Source organism: Tamandua tetradactyla, chromosome 9 (genome assembly GCF_023851605.1).
Source record: "Tamandua tetradactyla isolate mTamTet1 chromosome 9, mTamTet1.pri, whole genome shotgun sequence".
NCBI lineage: Eukaryota > Metazoa > Chordata > Mammalia > Pilosa > Myrmecophagidae > Tamandua > Tamandua tetradactyla.
The window spans coordinates 85,398,283-85,424,861 of record NC_135335.1 but is presented as its reverse complement, the minus strand read 5'-3'; the positions used below and the strand labels follow the sequence as shown (position 1 = coordinate 85,424,861).

The following is a 26,579-nucleotide window of genomic DNA, read 5'->3' as shown; positions in this document are numbered from 1 at the left end:
GCAGGGTCTCTGGTGCTGCGAGAGGGTCTCCTGGAGTGAGGGACGCTTTATACAATACCGTGATGCCGGTGGCATACGTTCGGGGACAGACCCTCGTCCCGGTGCTGGGTGCCTACGTGCAAACTTCAGAAGCCGGGAGGAAGTCCCTTTCTCCGCAAGACCCTACCCAATCCCGTCTTCTTCACATGCCCCCGGTTCATAGCAAGCTTTATCTGCTTCCTGTTCTGCTAATGTATGGGGTTCCAATACTGAAATCTATGAAGGTTTTAAACTAGCCAAGGACTGGCTTCTCTAAGTACACTTGACCGTTTGAGATAGTACACGGTAAATATTGGCTATTTGTTGATGAACTGGGTCACTAGACAATGAAAAAAGAATGGTTAGTGGAGGCATTTCAAATACCATGATGGGTTAGCAGGAGAGAATGTATTTTTTTACCCCCTAAAACTATCAAAAAAGACTCCAGAGGTACTTGCCTGGGTCAGCCTCAGGAGGGAGAGAAGGTGGGATAACTGGCTCCATCAAACTATGCTTTGAAGTTATTATTATTATTTTTTCACATGGGTAGGCACCGGGAATCGAACCCGGGTCCTCTGGCATCGCAGGCAAGCATTCTTGCTTGCTGAGCCACTGCGGCCTGCTCACTTTGAAGTTATTTTATATTATCCCTCCAAGGTGGTGGAGTAGAAAGAGCCCTGCTTGGGAGCCAGTGGCCCCATATTCTGATGATGGATGGGACTTTCAGACAAGTTACTTCATCAGCCCAAAATTCAGTTTCCATGCCTGCAAAATGGTGGGGGGAGGTGGGGTTGCCGATGATATTGAAGGTGCCTTAGTGTCCTGTAGTTATGTGAACTGGGCAAGTGTCCTGATATCTCTGTGTCCCAATTTCTTTCATTGTGAATAAAAGTAATAACAGTAACTAGCTCATGGGGTTTTGGTGAGGGCTGGGTAAATGCTTGGTACATTGCAGGGGCACAATAAATGCTAGCAACAGATGGTTTTAATATTGTTCTGAAAGTGGGCAAAGAGGGCCCGCTAGGGCTCTATCCTTTGCTGTCCATCTGTCTCAGAGGGGACCACACCTGCCCTTGCTTGGCTCACATTTTGAATCTTCCCTCCTTTCCACAGCTGGATTTTATTCTATGCTTCCCTGCTTTTATTCTATGCTTCCCTCTCTCCACCAGCTGCCACAGATGGTTCCCCTCCTCCTCCACCCACCCCCCCCCCCCGGCAAAGAAAGAAATCAAGCAGTGCAAATAAGAGCAAATAAAGGACAAAATAAAGTAGGTAGAAAAGGCAAGGTGAGAAGAAACAGGAAATGAGGGCTGGGAGATGAGTGGTCAGGGCCATGTACCAGGTGGAAAAGGAGAGAAGGAAAACAGGGATGCTTGGAAGGAAGACGGTCTTGAAGTAGATTTAGAGAGGAGAAGGCAGTTGTGCTGCCAGTTCCTACTCCTACAGTGGGGGTGGTATGGGGCTGAGGCAGGTGTGGCTGGAGGAAAATAATCAGGATGGCAAAGTGCTTTGGAAAAGGACCAGTGGGGGAGAGGGAGACACTACCCGAGGAAATTGGTGGTCCTGTGCCTGAAGACACTGCCTGCCAGTGAGGACTTCTGCAGCATGGAGTTAAAAGGTTGGAAAACTGGGGAGCAGCACTGGAAATTGTCAGGTCCAGGTCAGGCATGGCCTGCTGATAAAATAGTACTGGCAAATGTCAGTTTAAGGAAATGAATGAATCTGGGCAGCAGCTGTCCTTGTTGGATGAGAATTTGGAACGTGCTATTTGGACATGCCTGACACAAGTGGAGATGGACATATCTCCAGGTGGGGGGGGGGGGGGGGCGTGTGGGCCACCTGGAATTCTGAGCAACCTCAGCTCATGGAGGCTGGGGAAAGTTCCTGGTAGCTTTAGGCAGAGCAATTTCTTCCTAAAGTGGAGTAAAGGACCAACATGGGAAGAGGCTTCCTTCTTAGCTCAGGGTTCGAGAGGAGGTGAGGAACTGCTCCCATCTTCATCCACGTGGTGGGAATCAGGATGAAGAGCAGGGAAGAGGATGCCTTCGGGTGACAGGTGCTCAGTGAGGGCAGAACCATCTTAACCTGCCACTTTTTCTGCACCTGGGACCCTGTTTGGGCAGCATCAATTCCTCTTGCTCCATTGATTCACAACACAACTCACACTGAAGAATCTTCTGGGATACCCCATTTACTGTGTCATCAGTGGTCCCATATGAGAACTAGAGATTTTTGTTAGAGCTGGGATGGAATTTAAAGGTTATCTAATTCTGTTTCAGTTTGCTAATGCTGCCAGAATGCAATATACCAGAAATGGACTGGCTTTTATAAAGGGGTTTTGTTAAGTTACAAGTTACAGTTGTAAGGCTGTGAAAAATGTCCAAATTAAGGCACCAACAAGAGGATATTTTCTTGGAAGAAAGGCTGCCAGCGTCTGAAGCATCCCTGTCAGCTGGGAAGGCATGTGGCTGGCATCTCCTGGTCCTTGTTCCTGGTTCACTGCATTCAGCTTCTGATTTAGGTGGCTTCCTCTCTAAGCATCTGTGCGTCCCTTCTTCACTTCTCTGGAGCAAACTTTGGATATCATCTCTTATCTTTTCTTGGCTCTCTCCAGGTTCTGTGTTCTAGTAGGTCCTTGCTTAGTATCTCCCAGGATAATTCTGTCTCGAAGCATCTGTGCTTTCTCCAAAAAGTCACCCTCTTACAGGACTCCAGCAAGTGGGGTCACATCTCAATGTAATCCAAAGGCCCCATCTGTAATAGGTCTGCACCCAGAAGATTGGATTAGAAGCACATGGCTTTTCTGGGATACATGACAGTTTCAAACCAGCACAAATCCCAATCCCTTACTTCATGGAGCAGGGGGCGGGGTTATGATACCCTAAGATTCATCTTCAGGAATAGGTTTAGAGGCAGGACTCAAACCTGGGTCTCCAGGCTCCCAGGCCAGGGCTCTTTCTTCCCTCACATGTACTTCCTCAGCATTTCACATCCTCACTGCAGAAACTTCTCCGCTCATCAGGTGCTGCGCAGGGGGTGGTGCTTCCACTTGCCTCCATCCCGCTCCCCTATTTCTGAATATTTACAACCCAAAAGCCAAACTGTAGAAAAAAGTTATGTGTCAGGTGGGAGATGGTGTCTATTTGCCAGTTTTCTGTTCTGGAAACCTTGTGAAGGTTTAATGGAGACTAACCCATTAATTGAGGGAAACAATAGTTACGGACAGGAATCTCAGTCAAGACAGAAGCAACCAAACCAAACAAAAACAGTAAGAACACAAGAGCCAATGTTCACACCAAAGAGGAGGCTGTTACATGTAGGGTCAAAGGAAAGATGGTGAGTCCTTAATAAGCAATAAAACACAGAACATCAGTTCAGAAAGGAGAATTCAGGGAAATGGGACTTCTTTTTTATTAAGAAAGAACAAATAAAAATGACCGTATATCTAAAATTATTGTCCAGGCTTGAGAATCCAGCTGTCTGCAGGGCTAGAAAAGTAAGTAATAAATATGCCAGGCACGCAGTTGGTGCAGTTAAAAATGGAAAATTCTGGGAAGTTGTTTCTGGGAAGGGGATGGGGAGCTAGATGTAAATTTCCGTCTCTGCGAGGCTGCTGTGGGCCCTGCCAGCCATAGCCAGGCGATAAGACCTGAGCTCCGGCTGACAGGGCTGTGGGTTTTCCTTAGATGGCGGGGACAGCACGGCATGACCGAGAGATGGCGATCCAGGCTAAGAAAAAGCTCACCACGGTCAAGGATCCCATTGAAAGGCTGCGTCTGCAGTGCCTGGCCAGGGGCTCTGCTGGCATCAAAGGACTGGGCAGGTACGACTGGGACCTGGGGAATGATGGCTGGGGGGTGGGGTGGAAAGTCCAGGGAAGATTAATACTAGGTCTGTGACCTTCAGCAAATCACCCCCGCCCCGAGAATCTCAGGTCCTCTTTTGCAAAATGCAGAGTGTGGAGGAGTTGAACTCTGAGGTCCCTTGGTCACAGATCCAGCAAGAACCATGCCTGCTAAAGGAGAGGAGAAGCATGCCCAGTGGACACCTAGCAGGACAATGCAGGGACACTCCCTGAAGCTGGAGTAATAATACAGCCTGGAAGGAAGGAAGAGCGATTTAGACATGATTGCAGAGCTGGAGGTTAAGTGGTCAGCTCTCCATTCCGTCCAGGGCACTGCAATTGCTTGTAAGATGATTTAACAACTGCTGCCAGTGGGGGTCTTCAGCTGAGTGAGTCCCCTGGTGGTGAGGACGCCCTGAGAAATCCAGGGGCAAAGGAGATTGTCAGCTTCCCACAGGCAGGTCCTATGCAGTACAGCTCTTTTCCACAAACTATATCTGGTGCTTGCTGTGTGCCAGGTGTAGTGCACGTCTAGGGGGATTCAATGCTGAAGAAGACGTCTCCAAGCCCTATGGAGTCTCAGACCAAAAAGAGGAAGAGTTATGCAATGGGTCATCTCAACGGTGTGAGAGGTTGTGTGATACAAGTCCAGAGTACTAATGGGAGGGGGTCTCACCCCTTTTCCAGAGGCTTGGGGGAGGCTTCAGATGCTTTGAGGTGCTGAACATGACTTCAGTGGTCCCAAGTCTCAACCAAGCTGGCTCAGTCAGAAGCCCAGGCCTGCCCACATGGACCCTGGTAGTCAGGCCATGCCAGTTCCAGCAGGAAGACCAGGCCACTCCCTGTCAATTTTGTCACTCCAACCTGCTTCTCTTTCATCGTCTGTGCACACCATGGTCCTCAGGCAGACTCCTCGGGACCACCGTCGCTCTCTTCTCTTCCCTCGGCCGTTCAGTTGAATCCCTTCTGCTGCCTACACCGCCTCTGCACTACATCCCTACCAGCCCTTCCACTGGGAACCAGTCTCTTGTGAACAGACACCTCGTGGTAACAAGTGCCCTCCCTCCTCCCCTTCACTGGTCTCTGCTGTCCCTAAGTCTCTCCTCCATTAGAATGGAGGCTATCCCTTCTCCGCCTACCCGGCCTTAGGATCAATTGTGGGGTCAGCAGTCTTCTCAGGTTTACCCCTTGTTTCATGTAATATTCCCTCTTTGCTCATTTATTCCTTCTCAGTAAAATCCCCTTGATGCTTCCTCTTCAGGGTAAGCTACACCATCTGCCAACCTCCAGGACACTTGACATTCTGTGATGTGTTTTCTCCTGGCATCATGTTTTCCATTCTGTTTTGAGCTTAATCCTGATTAAGATAGTATCTGTCAAAAGCCTGACCCCTTCATTTTTTTGCCACTAAAATCAGCTGGTTTCCCAACACTGCATTTTTTCCATTTCTTAATGTTCTTCCTCAGTCATTTCCAACTGCCTCTTAAATGTAGAAGTCTCTTGAGATTCTGTTACCAGTATCTTTTTACTTCCCTCTACATCATGCCCGTTTCTGAGTTAACCCTTCCTTATCCTGCTGGCTTGATGATACCTTATTTATTCCAAGTTTACAGGGAAATAAACTTGTTTGTAGCACTGCTGTTTGTTCATTATTTTATTCATTCATTTATCCAGCCAATCCAGTGAATATTGATAGAGGCCTACTATGCAGTAAATAAATAGTAAACAAAAGTCAGGGATTCTGCCCTCATAGAGCCTAAGTTCCAGTGGATGTGATCTCTTTCTTCAGCGTATTTGTTCTTGTTTTCAAAGTGAACTGTGAAATGCGAAGGATTAAGACTCTATCATTTTTACATAGAACTAACCTAGGGAAAGGTACAAGTTGTGACTTGAAAACTAATAATGTTTATTTTAGCACTAATAGAAACTTAAGATCAACTGGGTCTAGTTTTTCCTTTATTTTTTAAATTTTTATTTAGAAAATAGAGACCCAGAGAGGCTGTAAGACTTGCCCAAGGTCATTTAAGTTAAGTTGTAATGGAAGGACTGGAACAGAAACCAGGCTTTCTGAACCTGAGTCAGCGCTCTATCTACACGGCTACCAGCAAAATAGAAGCCTCTCAAGTCTCTGCTGAAGGTGGTGGTAGGTGCAGGAGGTTAGCATAAGAGGGGAGCCACAGTTGGGTGGGATGAGTTTCAATGGAAGGACCTCAAGAGGTACAACTAAATAAAATTAAAACATGTATGGTTTCTTTAATAGGAGAAATATGGATGCCAAATATTTGGAGTTGATCAGACATAGCTGGAGATAATGGAGCATGTTTCCAAATGGAGGCTTCTTGTACCTGGCACAGTGTCTCCACTTTGGGGCAGTCAGTGGATGTACATTGAGAAGATAAGAAGCCATGTTCGCTTTCTAAAAACTAGATTCTACAAATCTTACCAAGAAATATAAGGCACCATATGATTTTTGAAGGACCTATGCTTTCCTTTAATTGGGAGATAGGGGCTTGCAAACTGCTACGTGTGTGTGTGTGTGTGTGTGTGTGAGTGTGAGTGTGCAATAGGTGTTAGTTTTTATACCAATTTTAGCTTTACAGAAAAATGAAGACCATAGTTCAGAGATTCTTATAAGCCCCCTCAGCCAGTTTCCCCAATTATTTATTGCTTGCATTAGTGTGGTACATTGGTTTCTGTTAATGAACCAATATCGATATGTTGTTATTGATAAGGCCCATAGTTTGTTCAGAAAAGATGAAGTCTTTTCTGTTCCAGGGCTCCAACCAGAACACCACATTACATTTACTTGTCATGCTTCCTTAGTAAGTCTTCATCTCCTCTTGGCTGTGACAGCTTCTCACACTTTCGTTGCTTCTGATGACGACATTTTGAGGAAGACTGATCAAGTATTTTGCAGGATGCCCTTCTGTTGGAATTTATCTGCTGTTTTTCTCATGGTTAGACTGAGGCTATTGGTTTTGGGGAGGAAGAGTGTAGAGATAAAGTGCCATTTTCATCACATCCTATCAAGGGCACACCCTATCAATGTGATTTTTGGTGATGATGTTGACAGTAATCACCCTTGGCCAGCATAGTCTTTTTAAGCTTCTCTCTGGTAAGGTTACTCTTCCCCCGCCTCCATATTTTATTCTTTTGAAGTAAGTCACTATGTGCAGCTCACGCTTAGGGAGCGGGAAGTATGTTCCCCTTCCTTGAGGGTGGAGTTCCATATACATAATATGGAATTCTTCTGCAAGGGGTGACTCTTCCCTCTCACTTATTTGCTTATTCAGTCATTTATTCACATCAACGTGGACTCATGGGTATTTATTTTATTCTTTGGATTATAGCACAATACTCATTTTGTTCATCAAATATTCTGGCTTTGGCACAGTTGGCTGTGGCTTCCCTGTGGCAGACCCTTATCAGTGTAGGGTTTTTTTTTTTAAAGTTTTTGGACACTTCCTTACTTTTTGTTGTTCAAGATACTCCAGGATCATCTTGGGTATTTCCTGACCCAGTCTTAGAATTGGTCATTTCACCAAAGAATCCTGTTCCTTTTATTGGAGAAATTTATAATAGAAACTAAGATCTGGGTGCAAAATATGGTCATTGCTACTGGGAGGCTGTTGCTTCTAGGTTTCTCAGCTGACAAAGCAAAGAAATATGTGTGTGCAAACTTATCTATAAATATTTCCATATATAATCATCTGTGTGTATATTAAGCTAAACATGAGTAATGCTGATGTCTCCAACTCTAATCCAATACTACGTGGATCATTCTAGCCTCTTCCCCTTGCTTACCTGTAAATTTCCGCTCCAACAATGGGAAACCTGACTCCCACTTTCGTCCAGCCATTTACTTAGTTGTTCATTCCAGTGTATATGTGTAGTAGTATCAGAATTCTTAACATGTATTCCAGTGGGAAAAACCTTATCAACTAGGGTACAGTTTTATGTGTAGCTCCTTTTGCTTTTAGTCTTACAGACTCCATTAATATTCAAGGTTACTTAGGTTAGCAACTTTTCTCCCAATTTGCTTCCTTAAGGTAATTTCTTGTACTTATAATACAGTTAAATTCCTTGTCACATTCTGCATTCATCCTGGGATCCCCTGACTCCTTCAGTGGTTTTTACAAAAAAATTGTACACATTAAGTTTCACTTTTTGTGGTGTAAAGTCCTAAGGGTTTTAACAAACACATATTGTTATGTATCAGCCAATGCAATATCATATAGAATAATTTCAATGCCTAGAAATCCCCCAGGTTTCATTTATTCAGCTCCCTTCCCCTGCTTCTGGAAACCATTGATCTTTTAACAGTTTTTTTTATAGCTTTGCCTTTTTAAGAATGTCATATAATTGGAATCATACAGTAAATATGTATTTTAAATGGTTATTTCCCTTTATGAGAGGTTAGGAAGAGGCCCTCATATTGCAACGAGGATATATAACAGAGTATAAGGTTTCTGTATTTTACTTTGAAAAACCTTGAGACTGGTTTTCTTTTCAAATCTTTAGACTTTGTGTGTATTTTCTCTAGAGTGTTTCGAATTATGGATGATAATAACAACCGAACCCTTGATTTCAAAGAATTTTTGAAAGGGTTAAATGACTATGCTGTGGTCATGGAAAAGGAAGAGGCAGAAGAGCTTTTCAGGAGATTCGATAAAGATGGAAATGGAACAATAGACTTCAATGAATTTCTTCTCACATTAAGAGTAAGTGATTATGTGAATCAGTGTATTTGCCGAGTTTGGCTTTCATGTGGTTTGGTTTGGCCATTGTGAAGTTCTGGTTCCCGCAGTCGTTAGTACACTGTGGAGGGAATGGACAGGAGACCCAAGCTCTGATGTGAGGACTTTATAGAGTGACCATAAGGCAAATCCCTTAATGTACGCAACCGATTTCATGGCAGTGAAGGGAATAAGGTAATCATGCAGAATACAAAAAACCAGGCCCCATTGCTGGTGCATCTGTGTTTTTTCCCTCTTTTTATAGCCTCCAATGTCCAGAGCCCGAAAAGAGGTAATTATGCAAGCATTTAGAAAGTTAGACAAGACTGGAGATGGTGTTATAACAATTGAAGACCTTCGCGAGGTGTACAATGCAAAACACCATCCAAAGTACCAAAATGGAGAATGGTCAGAGGAACAAGTATTCAGGAAATTTCTGGATAACTTTGATTCACCCTATGACAAAGATGGATTGGTAAGTAAAAGCACTTAATCTATGTGGAATTTCTTCTATGCAGACTGAAATTTTAAACCAGAAATAGGACCAGTACCTTAAAAACCTCAACATACATACCATATTTGTTGTAAATTCAAGAGAAGTAAAATATTTCCTTAAGAGCCATCTAGGGGGTTGAGAACTAAAGTAATAAAATATGTGTGTATGTGCACGCACACACTCTGGCAGACACATCTCTTGGTAGGGGGTCCACATAAAGTTAACTACATCTCATCTGGAGAACGTGGTATTTTAATTAAACCATCCAGTTCCACAGTTACTATGTTTACCATACACAGTAAGCCACATTCCAATAAACCAGACTATAATAAAACATATTTAACTTCAAAACGAGACTGTAATTCAGTACAAAAATTTTAAAAAAGCAGTTGACAAGCCATTTTAAGCTGTTGGCATACCTTTGGCACTCATCCTTACACACATCATTTTTCCATCACATTTTTCCGTGCAGAAACACCATTTAAGGAAACCTTTCAGTAAATGGAATGCTGAATAATGGGATTTAAACCGATTTCTTTTTTAGTGAGCTTTGAGATTAAACTGTATTTCTAAACTACAGTGAACTTAAAAGCAAAAGCAACCACTCCCTCTCCATTAACGTGTACCTTCAAGTTACAAATGAATGGCTGGGTTGGGTAAGGAAATACATCCTCATGACTGTGTGTAGGATGAGATGGAAATGTCATCTGTCCTTTAAGGACAGTCACAATGGACTTTTGTTTTACGCAGAGCCAGTTCAGCTCTCATGTGTCCTGTGGAGGTGGTGATGGAAGGTGAGGGGTTCTCTCGATGGCAGTTATCATTAGCAGAACGCTGGGGTGGGTGACTTCATAACCCTTTGTCACACAGGATGAAGCAGTGAGCAGGAAGAGGAGGTGGGGATGATGGGGAGAGGAAATGAGATTTCTCCTCCTGCAGGGAACTTCCCCAAACTTTTTCCATGAGACTTCATGGTGAGTCCCTTAGCAAGAGGCGAAGGAATAAGGACTTTTAAGCAGAACGTCTTTCTCTTCTTCCTGCTGACATGTCTTCAGTCAAGGATTGAGTAATACCTCCCTATATAGACTTGCAAGGATTCTAGGGGCAGGTGAACAGGGAATTTGATTTGTGTAGGACAGTTAAATGCTTAGGCTCAGAGAAGATGGCGATGTATGTTTTCCTACAATACTGTAGCTTTTTGATCACCGAGATGTCAGTGGAAAAATAGTCAACTGCCACTTCCCCAAATTAGCCCGGCTCTCCGTGGGGTCTTTGAGTTCATGTGCCTTTCTTTCTGCAGGTGGTTCCTCCTCATCACCAGGGGAAACCTCAGCTGCTCTTCTCTCTAACCCCCGTCAGAGTAGCCAGTCATTTTACTGGCAACTGATGTAAAATCCCTAACTCTGCACCTTTTGACATTTATCTTAATAGGCTGTGTTAAGCTCTCAAGTACTCATAAAGCTTATTAGGACTTTTAGCAGTCACAGCATTTGATGTCACCTGAATATCATAGACCCTGTATTAATACCCAACTCTGGCTGGGCATTATTAATACCCAACATCCAGGGGTATGTTCTCACAATGTAGATTGCTGGGCTGCGTTGCAGAACCTCAGAAGCAGATTTTTTTGGGGGGAGGTGGAGCCCAAGAATAGTTTTAATAACTGCTCCGGATGACTCTTATATGCATTTGCATTTGAGTTCTATAGCTCTAAAAGATTCAGAAATACCTGTTTTAATAGGCAAAGATAATATGCATATGAACCTCACTTAGCATGATAGTGGAACTGCGAAACATTTATTGAGCGCTTTATTATTACTGGGCATTGTGCTAAGGGCTTTACAGGAATCATCTTGTTTAATGGATGTAATGAAATCATTTCTGAAAAGTGTGTGATTCAGACCTTTGTACATTGAATCTTATTTTAAATGTACAAGGAATTGTTGAGGTTAGAGAACTCCATGGTAAATTTGTTGACAAAACAAATAATTAGCCCCTAATTTGCCTTTTGCAAATTGAGCTGTTTTATACGTGTACACCCAAAACTTCATAATGAAAACAAATGAGAAACCCAGAAGACAAAAAAATAGCAACAACAAAGAAGCCCCAAAACAGTAAAGCAAAATAAAGATTTCTTATGGCGAAGCACATCCACATTCGAAGCCAGTAAGTTCATATGTGGTTAAAAAGTATAGTTGCTTTCAAATAAGAACTTAGACTAGTGTAAGAAAGTTAGTGAAGTCCCTCTTCAAGGATAATATTCAAATGTGCGAAATTTTAACAACCTAGGCTAAGCTCTCAAATGCTCGTAAAGATTATGGAGGTTTGCAGCAGTCGGAATTTGGTGTTAGCAATCCTGCACATTCTGTCTTTTGCTTTGCAGAAGCCATTCTGCTGGAGTTATGAAAGCAATTAAATAATGTGTGAAACAGGCTTCCCTCACCTGTTTTCTGTCCCTAAGCTCTACTCTAATTGGGTGAGGCTTTCACTTCTTTTTTTATTTTTTTAACCATCTCTGTTGAATCTTTCTTAAATATATGTTGTTTTATAATCACAGATCTTTTTAAAAAAAGTCTCTTAGAAGTGGATTGACCTTTGAGGGGATATGAGTCTTGTGCCCTCATCCATCTCCTAGAGGCATTTTAAAGTAATTAAATATATTACGTATGTATTACTGAATGCATGTAGATAAACTGAATTTATTTTAGAATCTCCTAATCAGTCTGGAAAGGAGGAAAAAGGACTGTACTCTTATCATGACTCATATTTCCACTGCCTCCATCTGGGACCTCCCCCTGGCCATAATAAATACTCTGTCAAATAAAATGAGCATGGCCGAGAGTCTACCAAAAGAAGACTAGGCTGGATTTCCCTAAAGAGAAACAAAACAATTAAGTTATAACATAGGCACTTAGCTAAGAATAACTGATGGCCTTTTCTGAGATGAGCAAACATATTAGCTCTGACTTCTGGCTTCATGTGGTCTTACTTCCAAAAAGGGCTTAAATCTGACCTATCCCTTACTCCATCTTTGATTCCTTCTCCACTCTCCATTCAGAGGTTACTCGTCTCCTGGTTTCTCCACCCAATTGGGAGACATGGGGATTGAGGGATGGGGTGTGCTTTGGTGTATCAGAATTTGCTTTCAATTGCACATAATGGAACATTTTATTAAACACTGGAATAACAAATTAGGGCTTTTTTTTATTTTCATTCTACAAAATGTCCTCAGTTGGGTGGTTCACAGATAGCAAGGCTGTCCATGATTCTCCTGGCCTTCAGCTCACACTCTCAAGAGGTCTGTTTAATTTTAGCCAGCACATCTGAGTTCTGCACAGTAAGAGGAAGGAAGAGGGGAGAGGGTGCTGAGGGAGGGGCAGACCCTGTAGCAGGAAGGCAAAGGCTTCCTTAGAAATCCGTATCAGATTTCTGTTTGTATCTTATGGCTGAGAATGCTATCGTTGGATTATTCCCAGCTTCAGTTGTAAGGGAGTCTGGGAAAGTGAGATTTTTTTGTTTTTCAATTTTTGTTACAGAGGAAAGCCAGGGAAAGGGGTATTAGAAAGGGTGTGGAGTGGGACGAGTTACATTCAACATCTGCCACCCTGGGGATGCAAGCAGATGGACAGGTGAGCATCAGTAACAACAGCAACCAGACTAAAAAAGTTAGGGGGTTAACAATTTTTTTTTCTGTCCTCCAGTCAAACCGCTAAGTTAAAGTGCGCTGTCAAAACAACACACAGTCCTGTGCCTGTTTCTTTCTTACTATGTGGTGTTGAAATTATTTACTTCTCTGATCCCAACATCAGCCTGGAGCTCTTCTTTGAGAGCTAAGACATTATCATCTTTAACATTCTCAAATTTTGATGAGCTGAATAATTAATTGGGATACTTTGTTGAAAAAAGCAAATTTCAGAGCCACTCTTTCAGAAATTCTGACTCGGTAGGTCTGGGTTAGGGCCTAGGAATCTGCATTTATGGCAAACGTCCCAGATGCTTCTGCAGGTGGCCAAAGACCTCAAAGAAAAACCCCGTCCTGGTACCCAGCACAGTGCCCAGAAGTATGGAAGGAGTGAAGCCGTGGTTTATGGGGCTCAAGTGAGAGTGTTTCAAAGCAGAGGTTGGGGAACTTACAGGATGGCAGAAATAAAGAAATTTCAGAGAGGAAGACATTAGCAAGGGTGATGCCAGTATATGATTTATTTATACTTAGAAACCACTGATAACCACAGCTTAACTATTAGTTCAGTTCAACACCTTCCTTCCTACTGATTATCACTATTTATTTTCAGGATGGAGGAAGGACAAAGGAGAGAACTGTGGATGCTATAATGGTCTTTTTATGTTCATTTATCATTTCAGCAAAAATGATTTTTTTTTTTTTTTTTTTTTTTTGCCCATATGATTCTTAGAAAAGGCTCACAAAGACTTGGTGGGAGAGGACTTGATGTTATGGGCAAGAAAAAGGTCTTTGAATATTTTATGGATTTCACTTTTCATGATGTTTTTATTCCTTTGTGAGCACTGAAAATTGAGGGCTAAGTAGAGAACAATGAATTTCCAAGATGGTCATTATTATTGCATCTGGGTTCTCTCATAAAAGCAGATCCACACTGGAGTGAAATAAATGGTAACCCCCCAAATGATATTTCCATGTCCTAATCCCCAGGATCTATGAATATTGCTTTAAAGCCTAATGAGTGAATGTTATGTTATATGGTCCAGGATGTGATTAGGTTAAGGGAACCCCTAGATGCAATTGTGTGTAGCCTTATAAAAGAGAGAGTCAGAGGGAATTTGGAGACTGGCTCACAAAGGGAAGGGGATCTGAAGACAAAGGCAGAGATTGGAGTGATGTGACCTTAAGTCAAGGAAAGCTGGCATCAACAGAGCTGGAAGAGGCAAGGCAGGATTCTCCCCCAGAGCCCCCAAGGGAGCATGGCCCTGCCTACACCTTGATTTGGGACTCCTGGCTTCCAGACCTTTAAGAGAATACATTTCTTCTTCTTTTTTAAGCCATCAAGATCATGGTAATTTGTTCTGGCAGCCACAGAAGGTTAGTACACCCACTTCTGGCTAAATTGAATGGTAAATCAGTGATAGTGATCAGTCAAACCATAGAGTTCACCAAATTCTCTGAACAATTGTTTCTGTGAATCCAACTCAGCATGGCTGAGTTGGAGTAGACATATCACCTCAACTATTAAGAAATATGATTGATAACTAATGCTATTTTTCTTCTTTGAAAAAGCAAAGTAATACAAAATCCAAACATTTGTAAATGCATTAATTGATATTGCAAAGAGGTAGTCAAAGGTGTGGGATTGAGAGAGAACCTGGGGTGGGTGGGGTGAGGAGTGATGGTATGGATTTTATTCACTCTGTGCCTTGAATGAGTAATTTGTATCTTAGAAATGCATGCAACAGAGGAGCATTTAACTAGAAATCTACTTCTTTACCCTCAGGAAGAGCTCCATTATTTCAAAGGTGAAATATCACTTATCCTGATGCAAGGACATGAAATGTAGTTTCTGACATGCCACTGAAGGACTGTTAATTACAGTTAAAGAACATTTTTTTCTGGTGTTCTCAGTTTCATTCTCTCTTATCTGTACAGATGAACTCCTGCTCTTCAAGAAAGATAAGAACCTGTGTCATCTTTAGGCTGGTTTGGAAATTTTCAAGGCTTTCTTCCTTTTTCCCCCTCTACTTCCTCCCCTGTGCCGCTCTTGCTGCCATCCTTGAATTCACATTTTCTCTTGTTTTAGGTCCAATCCTCAGCTGTAACCCCACATGCAAATGCACACACACATGCGCACACACACATGGTTTTCTTGACTTAAATTTTTCTCCATTTGCAGGTATTGAAGCTGGGCCTCCATTGAAACAGTGAGAAGCGAAGTTTCTCTTTCTGTTTCTAATTTTTTACTGCAGGTGACTCCCGAAGAGTTTATGAACTACTATGCAGGAGTGAGCGCATCCATTGACACTGATGTGTATTTCATCGTCATGATGAGAACCGCCTGGAAGCTCTAAATGTATGACCTAGGGAACCAGGGCCTTGGGGACAGCCCCAATTGATTAAACATCAGCTCAAAAACAGGATCATATTTGATTTCCTGTTCATCCCTGTATTCCTTCCATGTCAAAACATACTGCATTTTCTATGGCTAGAGAAAAAGGCAGAAATAAAGATATTAATTACCTCCTACCCTAACTTCTCTAGACTATTTCCTTAGCTCTAAAATATACTTACATTTGTAAAATTCTTAGCGTCATGGCTAATGCATACAGTTGGCTAATAAATATCAGGTTTTTTCCTTGACCATTCACCAATTCTGAATCTGCTCACTTTAACCTCTACTCATTTACCCACAGCCTGTCTCCCCATTCTAGATGACCCATTTCTAGATGGGAGTCTCCATCTGTTTTTGTAACTGACTGTACATCTTTAAGTGTTTCAGTTCTACTTTGGGGACCAGAAGGAGACCAGGCATTGGCATTGATGTGGGGGAGCCTTGGCTTGGCAGATAGATTTAAAATGGAATTTTCTTTTTGACAACTGCCATCGTCAGGAATGGTGTGAGCATGGAGGTCATTTCCTTGAGCAAGAGAACCAGGACTGTTCAAATTGTTCCTGTGGTTAAGGTTTTGAGGCTGGCCTGTACTCGTGGGTTTATGTGGGACATCCTGCCCTGCGAGTGGGCAACACCATATCAGCAAGCACCCAGTGAAATGTTTTCTTCTCCCCTTATTGCTATCAGCTAACTTTGTTCAAGTTCCCTCCCGCCAACACCAGGAGATTGGGTGGAGTATAGGCTAAGATCCTGGGCACCCTCCAAAGCAGGTTTTCCATCCTGACACATTTTATGTCAAAGCCGCCTCCTCCCAGCACTACTCCTTGGCTTCATATTTGTTAATGGGTGGGAATCTCTCCCATGAAAGGCTGACCGCTAGAAGCAAAGGCAGTTCTGGAAACTGGAAAATAAGGGTTGAAACTATAGCTCTCCCTTTATGGGTTCTGTGTCTGGGACCAGAGATGGCCCATTGGTTGCTGGGCTTGATGCAACAGATTGAAAGAGCTGGTGGGAAGAGGAGAGCAGGGTGGCCACCCTGTCTTACTACTTGGGGATGGTCCCTCTTTTTGCTGTCTCCTGTCCCTCTGTCGCTGGTTGCACTCATCTCCTGTTTCAGGGATATGGGTTGGAACAACAGTCTGCTAAAATCTCATGTATTCAAGTGACTCTGTGTTCAGGGCCTGAACACACTTGCAAATTTTGTACCAATTGATTTGTTTACTTTTAGTTTCCCAGACTTGGAAGTTGAGATTAGAATATACATTGATTCAAAATTTCTGAAAACAGATGTTTTCAGAAGAAGAATTGTAGCAGTCTTCAAAGAGGGCACCTTGTTTTGTTTCTTAACATTTAAGAAACAATATTTTGTTTCTATCCTGATGACAGGCTGGAAAAGGGATCTTTTGCCATTGAGGATGGAAGCATCCCCACATCCTGGGAAGCCAGCTTAAAAATAAAAACGATTTCATAAGTTTAGTTTCCCATTGGGTTTATAGTCCAGGCTTCCGCAGAAGTTGGTAGATTGAAAGATATTTTGAAGAAATATGCAAAAGTTATGTAGAAAGCCCAAAGAAATTATTAAGAAATACAAAGAAAAAGTATCCATTCTTCTTCAGCCTGTGCTTTACAGATAATGACAAGGAAGAGGTCCTTGGTTTCCTGGGCATGGTAGGGCTCAAGCCTAGTGCTCTAAATAGATTTGTGCCTCTGATTCTGGGTATGACTCATGCCCCTCTTAGCTGGGGCCATAGCATTAGCATGTGATTCTGAGCAAGAACTAGGCTACAGCTATCAGCTTTGTCTTCCCCACTTGTACATTGCCTCCGGTGTAATGGGGGCAGAAGACACCGCTATCAGATTTCAGATAACCTGTGCCTTACAGCGTATTTGGTCAGATTCAGTTACCTCCCTTCTAGCAGTTTGGGTTCTGGGCCCCAGACAAAGATTCTTCTAAGACCCTCTAACCCTCTGCAAACAGTATCTCCTAATACCCTGGTAGTTAAGGACCCTACACTCTGAGTCTCATTTCTGATTTCTGGCATAGTCAGTAATCATTCAATATTTAACTATACTCCTTCTAGTACCAGTGGGAACAGAGAAGTTTTTTCTTTTTTTCAATCTGGTAACAATTTTTTTCTGGATATATTTTTTTGTTTATTTAACATGCACATTTTAAACATTATTCCATTTGCAATTTTAAAGTGTAAGCATTTGGGTCAGAAGATAAAACACAGTAAAAGTATCCAGACCACATTGCTTGTTGGGCATGGACCCCAGATAGGACATTAAACAAAGAAGCTGATGAAAAAATGATGACCCTACTAGTTTTTTTTTTCTTTTTCTTTTTGCATGGGCAGGCACTCCTACCAGTTTTTTTGTTTGTTTGTTTGTTTGTTTGTTTTTTTGGGATTACAAATAACTTTTATTTCTTTCATATATCTTAAATTACCTATTGTGTTCATAAAATGAATTTATAAAGTGAAAAAGATAAATCTTTAAAAACATTTCAGTCTCATTTTAATCCACAAATTATCACATAATGCCACCAGCATAGATTTATTATTCCATTATAGATTTATTATTCCATTATATATAAGGAAAACCTGAACCCATGATATATATATATATTTTTTTTTTTACCATTCTACATATGCAATCAGTAATTCTTAACATCAAGGAATGATCTGATTAGCTTGTAAAAATTCTAAGATCATGATTTATAGAACAAGCCACTAATAACATTACTGAATCTCAGTTTCTAACTCCCCTAAAGACAAACCTATACAAGATCAGCAGGACACCCAGACTCTACACTATCAAGAGTCGGTACATCTTGTACCAATTTCCATTCAGAGAAATCCAAGCTGCTTAAGCTGAATTGTGACTATGGAAGAATTCATCCAGCTGGTTGGTGGGGCTGGTTTTCACAATCATTTAACCTTGGGATTACTCCTTAGGCCCCAGATGATGCATTGGGAGGCAATGTACTTTTTCCTTGGGGTTTGGTAGCATGCATGGAGTCAGTTTTATACCCTCAGAGCTGCTTTCAAGATGGAATTGATTTATCCAGCCTATGGGCTGGAGGTTGATGTTGCACACATTACAGCTTTAGGGCAACAATTCATCCCATCCACAAGTTTTTATTGAGTCACTACTTTGTGCCATGCAGTGTTGTAGGCAATCAGGGTCGAGCCATGAATTGGAGTAAATGCAAACCAAACCACTGGTCAATAGGGGTTTCAAACTAAACTAAGAGCTCACAGTTGCTAAGAGGTCCTAGAGGACAAAAAGAAGGAAGGAAAGTGTGGGTACATGAAATTCTCCTCTCTGAGTCTTATCCCAGCCTCTGAAAGCAGGACAGTTGGAATCCTTCATTTGACAGCATGTCATAGAGTTCTGTAGTCAAATTAATGAATGTAGACAAACTGTCAAGACAATACAACGAAAAAATCCCTTTATTCTCCAGGACAAATAATTGTCTTGGCCCTTTGCTTCTCTTGGCTCCTGTAGATTGTCTCACTGAGCCATGGGAGTGAAAGTAGGTAAGGAATCCATCCTCACCAAACTTCCTAAATGTGTGCTCTGTTATGCTGATGTTTAATCAAGTGGAGATTATTAAATTAACCGAATTTATTTGGGAATGATATGTGAGTACCTTTCCACTCCTCCTTCATGAAATTCTACTAACACCTTCTGAGTAGTATACCTTTTTGGATTTATGCATATCTATTTTGGGCATAAGTTGGAAAACCTCACAACTTCTAATTTTCCAGCTTGGTTGACCAACTTCCTTTCTTGGAGGTTATAGACAGTTCTTTTTAAATGAAGATCTTGGGGAATGAATTAGCAAAGTTTTAAATTTTAGGGGAGTTTTTTACTCAAACAGAAAACAAAGTGTCAAGGATCTAATCGATTGTCAAACAATGTTATCGATTTTCCAGTAATTGATCCTTTTGAAAGCCAATGTTCTTAAGCTTGGTTTTATGCCTCCCCAAGTTGCTGCTAGATCTTTTGTTGTAATAATAATAATAATAAACCACTAATTAATCTCTTAAAATGATTTGTTCTGCAACAGATAATGGTGAAATCTGTTGAAAGGAACATCAACAAATGATTAATGGGGTTCTGAGAACACTGCTTATGTGAGAAGAATTCTTTCTGCTGTCTCAGGTGGTGTGGTGAGAGGTTGTGGTGAAACAGTTCTTCCTCTCTGAGAATAGCATGACCTTCTTGCTTGATTCTCACACCTGCTTTGCCAAAGCCAGTTTTTTTCCTTCAGTAAAATTGGGTGGAAGGTGCTCCACTGAAAACATGGGCAACCAAGTAGTAGCTGAGGTTTTGATATAGACCTTGCAAACTATCAGAAAGGTATACAGCCTCGGGGGAAAAAAATCACAAAATTTGATGGTCTTTTTTTCTTTTGTTCTAGATTCTTCTTCCTATCCTATTTATTTATTATTTCCCTGGGGTTTAGTGAAAATGCTGGCAGCCAATGAACACTGCTGATAAAATTCTATTTCACCCCATGTCCTTGTCATCGCTGGGAATCTGGCTTCCGGTCTTGCTGCCAAGCAAGCAGCTCCAACGTGGTAAAAGGTCTGACCCAGCTGTACATTATGCTGCCCATATATAACTATCTCTAATCTCCAATTCTGCCCTAGACCCACTAATAAATTTAACAGGTATCCTGTGACTCAGAGTTCAAGCACCTGATATTTGAAGCAAGGTATGAGTATATAGTTTGTACTCCTGCCATCAAAGTCTTGAGGAACTTTTTCCTTACTGACCATAACACCAGGCATTCAGAGACTTTTGTTAGTTTTCTGGGAACATCTTGGTCTTAAGCTTGAAATGTTTGAGTTGCTCATCTCCTAAAGATGCTCAGGCCACATGCGGAATTGATGTCATCGGAGTTCCAAGAGAGCCTTACAATGAAATGGAGACCTGAAACTGAGAGAAAATGACAGCTGGCAGCATTGCTTGCCACACTTCCAGGGTAATAAAAGTCTCAGAGTGCGCCTACACGGATGGAATAAAGTACTACACAAAAGCGGGACATTATCAAATGTTAGGGCTTTACGTTTGGAAACCCAGATCATTCCTTTAGTTTCCAAGGGCACTGGGAAATAAAGTCCGGTTCCACAAATTTCATATTTAGTCATGCCTAAAATCTCATTTAGCACTAGGAAATCGCCAGTAATTTAGGCTTCACTAATTGAGCTAACAGAAGTAGGGTTTTTTTTTTTAGTATAGATAAAACAGATTACTTTTGTAAAAGTAATTTACTAAAAAAAAGGAAAGGGTCTTCAGTGATAGAATGCTCTCCTTACATGTGGGAGACCCTGGTTCGATTCCCAGACCCTGACCCCCCAACCAAAAAAAAAAAAAGACAGAAAGGAAAAAAAAAAAGAGAAAGGTCTTGTTAAGCAATTCAGCAATGTAAAGAAGACTAGAAAGGCTGTCTGCCTCTATTAATAGACTATATGCTTTATAGGTACTTGGAGATATCTATTTACATACAAACATGATTAGTATGCTAGTCGTAAAAAGTTCCTACACGTCCTCTAAAATACTCCTAGGACAGTTGTTAATTGACAATACTGTATATGCATTACTAACTCATGCTTCTTAAGAGGTACTGAAGTGTTCCTATATGCCAATCCTATCTTATTTTTAATGCAAATTGAAGCTCAAAAACAACATTTTATAAAGCAATATTTTCATGATATTTTGAGATAAATTCAAAAATCATTTTGTTTACAAAGCTGTAAATGCTTGCAATGGTAAACTATTTGTGCATTGAAAGTAAGAACTTGTCGGCTATCATTGGGATATCATTTCTCAAAAGCAGAAACTCAGAAGTTTTTAAACTACAAAGATAGTACGGTTTCAGTGGGTGCAAGAGTAATTCAGTGGTAGAAGTCTCGCCTGCCATGTGGGAGAATCCGGTTCGATTCCTGGTCCACGCACTTCCCCCGAAACAAAACGAACAAGCAAAAGTTCAACAATTGGTGTGGCAATAATGGGATACACCCATGGAAAAATAATGAAATGTGAACCTGCCATACAATATACAAAAAAAAAAAAAAAAGTTAAGTAGGGTTTCATTTAGTACACCAGCTTTGTCTTTTTGTCATGTATTTTTAGCTTGTGCCTTGCCGTTAGCATGGTTCTGATTTGATAGAATTTCTTCAATTTTACCCACAAAACCATTATTTTGACAGCCAAGAACAAGAGTTGGAAATTTTGATGCTGATATTCCTCTCCCTGCAGGGTTGCACTATTTTCACCTAGAAGACAAGCAAGTTCCCAGAATGCCTTGGCCTCTGGGTGGCACTTCTAGAATTGTGGGGAAATATCGGTGCTCTGTGCTGGGTTATTAGGAGTTGGGGAGGTTAAGAGGAGGTGTAGAGAGAGAAGGAACCTAAGTGCTGATTTCTGCTCTCTGTATCTTTGCTCTTGCTTCATTGCCCAGTGTAGGAAGCCCGAGTCCAACCAGGAAGCACTAACATATCCTGGCCAAATTGAGAAGTCAAGAAAGTTTGCCTTCTAGCACCTCCCATATGGCTAGTTGCCCAGTACCCTATTATTGAACACTAGGTATTTTATACTCCTGGATGCCCAAGGCTCCTGGGCAGTGCCCCATTCATTCTCTAATTTTTTCCCTACCCATCACACTTCAAAATGTGTTTGGTCTAGTTTCCCTTTCCCTAAAGAGCTTTTTCTCTATTGGTTTATGCTATACATTTCTCTACCCTGAAGCATCAGTAATAGCTACAGGTACTATTATACAAAGGACACTTTAAAAAAGAGCTGTCCCATTGAATTTTCTGTGATGCTGGAAATGTTATATATCTGTACTGTCTAATATGGGAGCTATTAGCCACAAATGCCTTTTGAGCAACTGTAAATTATATTTAATTTTAATTAATTTAAATTTAAATGTCCACATAGGGCTAAGTGGCTATGGTATTAAATGGTACAGTTCTAGAGACCTTATCTTTTTCTCTATTGTTTGTTTTATAAATGCAATTTTATTGAGATATACTATACATTCACATACCATATAATCATCCAAATTGTACAGTGAGTGGTTTACAGTATTATCATACGGCTGTGCAGTCGTCACAATTGATTTTTTTTTAATTTTCATTACCCCTAAAATAAAAATAAGAATAAAAGTAAAAGTAAAAAATGAATGCACAAAACATCCCTTACTCTCCTCTCCCCTATTATTTATTCTTTTTTTGTCTTTTTTTTTTTCTTACACATCTGCCCATACACTGGATAAAGGGAATTATAAGGTTTTCATAATCACACGGTCACACCCTAAAAACTATATAGTTCTTCAAACATCTTCAAGAATCAAGGCTATTGGATTACAGTTATAGGTATTTCCCTCTAGCTGCCCGAATACACCAAAAACTGAAAGGGGTATATATATCCTGATAAGAATAGGCTCCAGAATGACCTCTTGGCTATATTTGAAATCTCTTAGCCACTGAAACTTTATGTGGTTTCATTTCTCTTCCCCTAGAGACCTTATCTTACACCAAAGAAATCATGACTTGTGGCTGGTCAATGGGCAGGCTGGGCCTCTCCCGGAATACCCTGACCCCGTTTGAGCCCCAGTGGCTAATTGAACTGGACAGGCAATATTTCAGGAAGAACTTAAAATGCTCCATTATGACATATTTGATACTTTCCCTTCTTTCTTCCTTTGTCTTTTATTCCACAGGTTTCCAAAGAAGACTTTATGAACTATTACGCTGGTGTTAGTGCTTCTATTGACACCGATGCCTATTTCATTTTAATGATGACAAAATCATGGAGATTATGACATTTGTCTACTAATTCTTTAGGGACTCTCAGCTTGAAAGAAGATTAATGCTGTTGGATATTGTAAGATGTAAATGACTCTCTGAAAGATGTGGAGTTTTTTAAAGCAATAGGTCTTCAGTCTCCTTACTTTATTCTCTGGAACGTGTTCATTTCTGCAAGTGGCTTAGGATATGTTTTGAAATCAGGAAGAAAGATAAAAAAGAAGGAAAGAAATAAAGGAAGAAGGAAGGAAGGGAAAAAAAAGAAAGAAAACTCTGAGTGAAATTGGAAAGTGGTTCCCAGGTGAAATAACATATTCCTTGTTATAGATGTTCGCCTCGTAGGTATAAATCGAGAAGCTTCCTCATGCCTTTGTTTTATTTACTGTCTCAGGATTCTGTGTCAGCAGGTGAGAATAAAAGGTATGAAATTTTCTGAGCCTACTTATTTTAATATTTTCCTTGGCTAACACTCTACAAATAAAAGTAAGTTGTATTTTATTCTGGAATTTAATGATTTTTTAAATTTCATTGTTGCTATGCTCAGATTTTAATACAGAGGGCTGAACTCAGAAAATTCACACTCTTGCTTGAGCAGAAGAGGTAGGTACCTCTGGTGAGAAAAGAAAGGTGAACTTGCTGGCCCGTCCCAGTTGTGCGCTGGGCTTTGTGGAAGGATCTCGCACTCGCTCAGTTCAGTAGGATCAAAGAGAGTGCCCAGGCAAAAAGAAGCACCTGTTTGAAGGCTAGGAAGCTTTCTGGAACTTCAGGGTAAACCAGAGAGGAAGACTTGAACCTGTTCTTGGGAATTCATTTTTGTGAAGCCACTTCTCGACTGCTCCACAAGGCAGGTTGATGTCCAGTTTTCTGACTGATTTATTTTTCTATTAGAGGTTTCTCAGGTTAAAACAAAAAACAAAAAACAAATGGCTGTAAGTTGACCACACACTTACCCACAGGCCCTTTGTTTGCTTTGCAAAGGGTAAAAGTGAAAGTGGGAGATGAAATGGAAGGCGAAGGCTGTACTTCTCAAACTTTAATGAGTGCATAAGCCACTGGGGAGCTTGCTAGAATGCTGATTTTGATTCAGTAGGTCTGGAACGAGGACTGAAATTCCCAATTTCTAACAAGCTCCTGGTGATGTTGATGCTATGGGCCTCAGGTAATACTTTGAGTAGCAAGGAATAAAAACACACCAGCCAGGATATTCCCAGTGTGTTTCCTTTATTATCTGCCCACCTGTGGCTGACTATTAGCTAGTTTGTAGTTTTTGACTATTAGGCCTTCCTGTACTTGTCTTTGAAGTCATGATGTGATGGGGTGGGAGTAATAAAATGTATATACTGCCCAGACATGCTTAATGGAGAAATGAGTTTTGCAAGAGGTCTCCTGGGGTGGCATTTCACTTGGAGAATTGAACAAGAGCCAGAATGAACCCCTGTAGCCTCTAAGATCTGTCACTCCACTGAAACAGGCCCATCTCACATGGCAGATGCACACTGAACAAGCTCATAGCAACTGATGGTAAAATAAGAATGCCAAGCCAGCAATCTAATGGATGTTTTGGTTTGCTAAAGCTGCTGGAATGCAATATACAAGAAAAGGATTGGTTTTTATAAAGGGATTTATTAAGTTACAAATTTACATTTTAAGGCTAAGAAAATTAAGACTCCACAAATGGATTCTATTTGGAGGAAAGTAACTGGCATCCTGATTCCTCTGTCACATGGAAAGGCACATGGTGATGTCTGCTGTCCTTGTCTCCAGGCTCCTGGTTTCAAAAGGCTCTCTCATCTCCTGTAGGTCTTTCTGACATCTCCTGAACATTTTCTTTCTGCATTTTCGAATGTCTGCATCTGAGCTTCCTCCAAAATGTTTCCCTCTTAAAGGACTCCTAAGACCCACCTTGAATGGGCTGGGTAGCATCTCCATGGAAAGAACCTAATCAAAAGGTCCCACTAAGAATAGGCCTGCCCCCACAAGATTGAATTAAAAGGACATGGCTTTTCTGGGGGTACATAACAGTTTCAAACCAGCACAATGGAGAATACAATTCCCATGTTTCTTGAGGACAAGCTAAAGACCCTAGTCTGGGTTTGAGCATGGGAGAGAATAATGATATAGCTTTCAATTAAGGGTTGTTTTAGTGATTTACTCTCAGCTACCTCTAAGCGGTGCAGAGAATATACATGTGGTGTGGTAGGGTAAAGCTGGTGGCTATAGCAAATAAATGCTCAAATTTATAAAAGCTCAAACATGATATATATTTATTTTACAGTCATGAAACAGTACCATGTATTAGATGTTCCCAGCCCATCAACAACTTGCCTCTGTGTCGTGATTCTGGGCCTCAGACTCCCTCTATTTTGTGATTCTGTTCTCTAAGGTCTGTAGTCAGTGCTATCCACATGACTGAAGGGAAAAAGGGTGCAGAAGGAGTACACCAGTTTCTGAAAAGCTTTGGCCTGGTAGTGACACATGGAACTTCTGCCCCCATTCTCATATGATGATAACTAGTCACATTTAAATGCAAGAGGGCCTGGGAAATGTAGACCCTGGCAGAAATCTTCTTATCTAAGAAAATCTACACAATGGGAGGAGAGAAGACATTCTGGTGGACAACTAGTTGTCTCTTCATTTGAATAGTAGAGGGTGAAGTCGGTCCCCACTGCATCTCATTTTCTCATGGAGGCATGCTTGGTGGTCTCGGGAGCCCAGGTGAGATACTTGAGTGACGTTTTTGCTTGGCTGGAGGAGTGTGGAACTGAGGTCTATCTTTGGTCATATTGACATCCAGGGACAGTGTATACAGCCACATAAAGAAATAATTCTCCAATCAGCAAGCCCTGTCACTTGAGCATTGATGGCCTATTCTGGACCTTGAAATTCTTGCTGTCACAACTCATCCTTTATCTGCATCTATGCTACAGGGCCTAAGAATTTACCATCTATGTCCACGTAAGGGCCTTCTGTAGGAATTGTAACTATGGCCAATTAAACATAATGAACCAAGTTATGTTAGCAAATAATCAAATTTTTGTCCTATGGGCAGATCTCTTTGTAGGAAGCCTAACTATAATTATAACGTTATTCAGTTATTTAGCAATAGTCGTTTCAGAAAGGGTCTAGAAAAGATGGCCCCTGTGAACTTTGGCTTTCCCAGTGCTTGTTTGCTGGCTCACCTCAGGAGGGACACGCTCTTCTTTTCTGATACGTCAATTATTCTTTAATGCATCATTCAGCATTTGGAACATCTTGTCTGGCTGGGGGTGATTTTTGTGCTCTTTTTTGTTTTTTTACATAGAGGCTGTTACATACCTCTGCTCTAATTTGGAATGTATAATTTTCACATTGCTTGGAGGGCATCTTACTTCCACATTATTTGGTATATACCTCATTTTGAACTGACCACAAAAATCAGATGTTTTCTCATTGTCATATTAAAAGAACAAATTAAATCAGAAGGGAATGATCTTACTTCTTGGGATAACTAATCAACCTGATTTAATTAAAAATCCCTTCTTGGGAAGGAGACTTAAGAAGCTTCAAATGTATTAAACTAATAAAGTTGAGTATGATTACAGACAG

General features: G+C 41.1%; 1 protein-coding gene across 4 annotated transcripts in view; it reads left to right on the top strand.

Annotated features, from left to right (window-relative positions):
- The window catches only part of CAPSL (calcyphosine like), a 38,594-nt gene extending 15,217 nt beyond the window's left edge, over nt 1-23,377 (top strand). For 3 of the 4 annotated variants that reach the window (XM_077115150.1, XM_077115151.1, XM_077115147.1), the window contains exons 2-5: nt 3,705-3,841; nt 8,406-8,583; nt 8,864-9,073; nt 15,029-15,671. In XM_077115150.1, the coding sequence (XP_076971265.1) occupies nt 3,705-3,841; nt 8,406-8,583; nt 8,864-9,073; nt 15,029-15,130 (627 nt within the window). In that variant the 3' untranslated portion in view covers nt 15,131-15,671. Of the gene's footprint in view, nt 1-3,704; nt 3,842-8,405; nt 8,584-8,863; nt 9,074-15,028; nt 15,672-22,909 lie in introns of those variants that run through there. The other variant, XM_077115148.1, reaches the window with a different exon arrangement.
- The last annotated feature ends 3,202 nt before the right edge of the window (nt 23,378-26,579 follow it).